The sequence below is a fragment of the Penaeus monodon genome, chromosome 33 (assembly GCF_015228065.2).
Source record: "Penaeus monodon isolate SGIC_2016 chromosome 33, NSTDA_Pmon_1, whole genome shotgun sequence".
In the NCBI taxonomy this organism is placed as follows: domain Eukaryota; kingdom Metazoa; phylum Arthropoda; class Malacostraca; order Decapoda; family Penaeidae; genus Penaeus; species Penaeus monodon.
Window position 1 is genome coordinate 10,804,962 of NC_051418.1, and position 236 is coordinate 10,805,197.

At 61.0% G+C, this 236-nt stretch overlaps 1 protein-coding gene across 1 annotated transcript in view; it reads right to left on the reverse strand.

Annotated features, from left to right (window-relative positions):
- The window catches only part of LOC119594242 (telomere zinc finger-associated protein-like), a 3,896-nt gene that overhangs the window by 3,055 nt on the left and 605 nt on the right, over nt 1–236 (reverse strand). Inside the window, exon 2 of the mRNA XM_037943311.1 lies at nt 43–233. Coding sequence (XP_037799239.1) covers nt 43–233 — 191 coding nt within the window. The remainder of the gene's footprint in view (nt 1–42; nt 234–236) is intronic.

A 236-nucleotide genomic window follows, 5' to 3' on the forward strand; every position in this document is an offset into this window, starting at 1 on the left:
CAGCATCCTCGCGTGTGTGTCTGCCGGATGCAGCATCTCTACATCTTGGGCATCTTAAGGCCGCGGTGGCGCATGGAGAAATGGTTGTGGAGCGAGTTGCGGGTCTTGTAGACATGCTGGCAGATGGGGCAGGGGAACACGTGCTGCAGCGGGGAGTGCTTGTCCTCCATGTGTGTGCGGAGGTTGTACTTGTTGGACAGCACCTTGAGACACACGGGGCACGCGGCGGGGCCCTC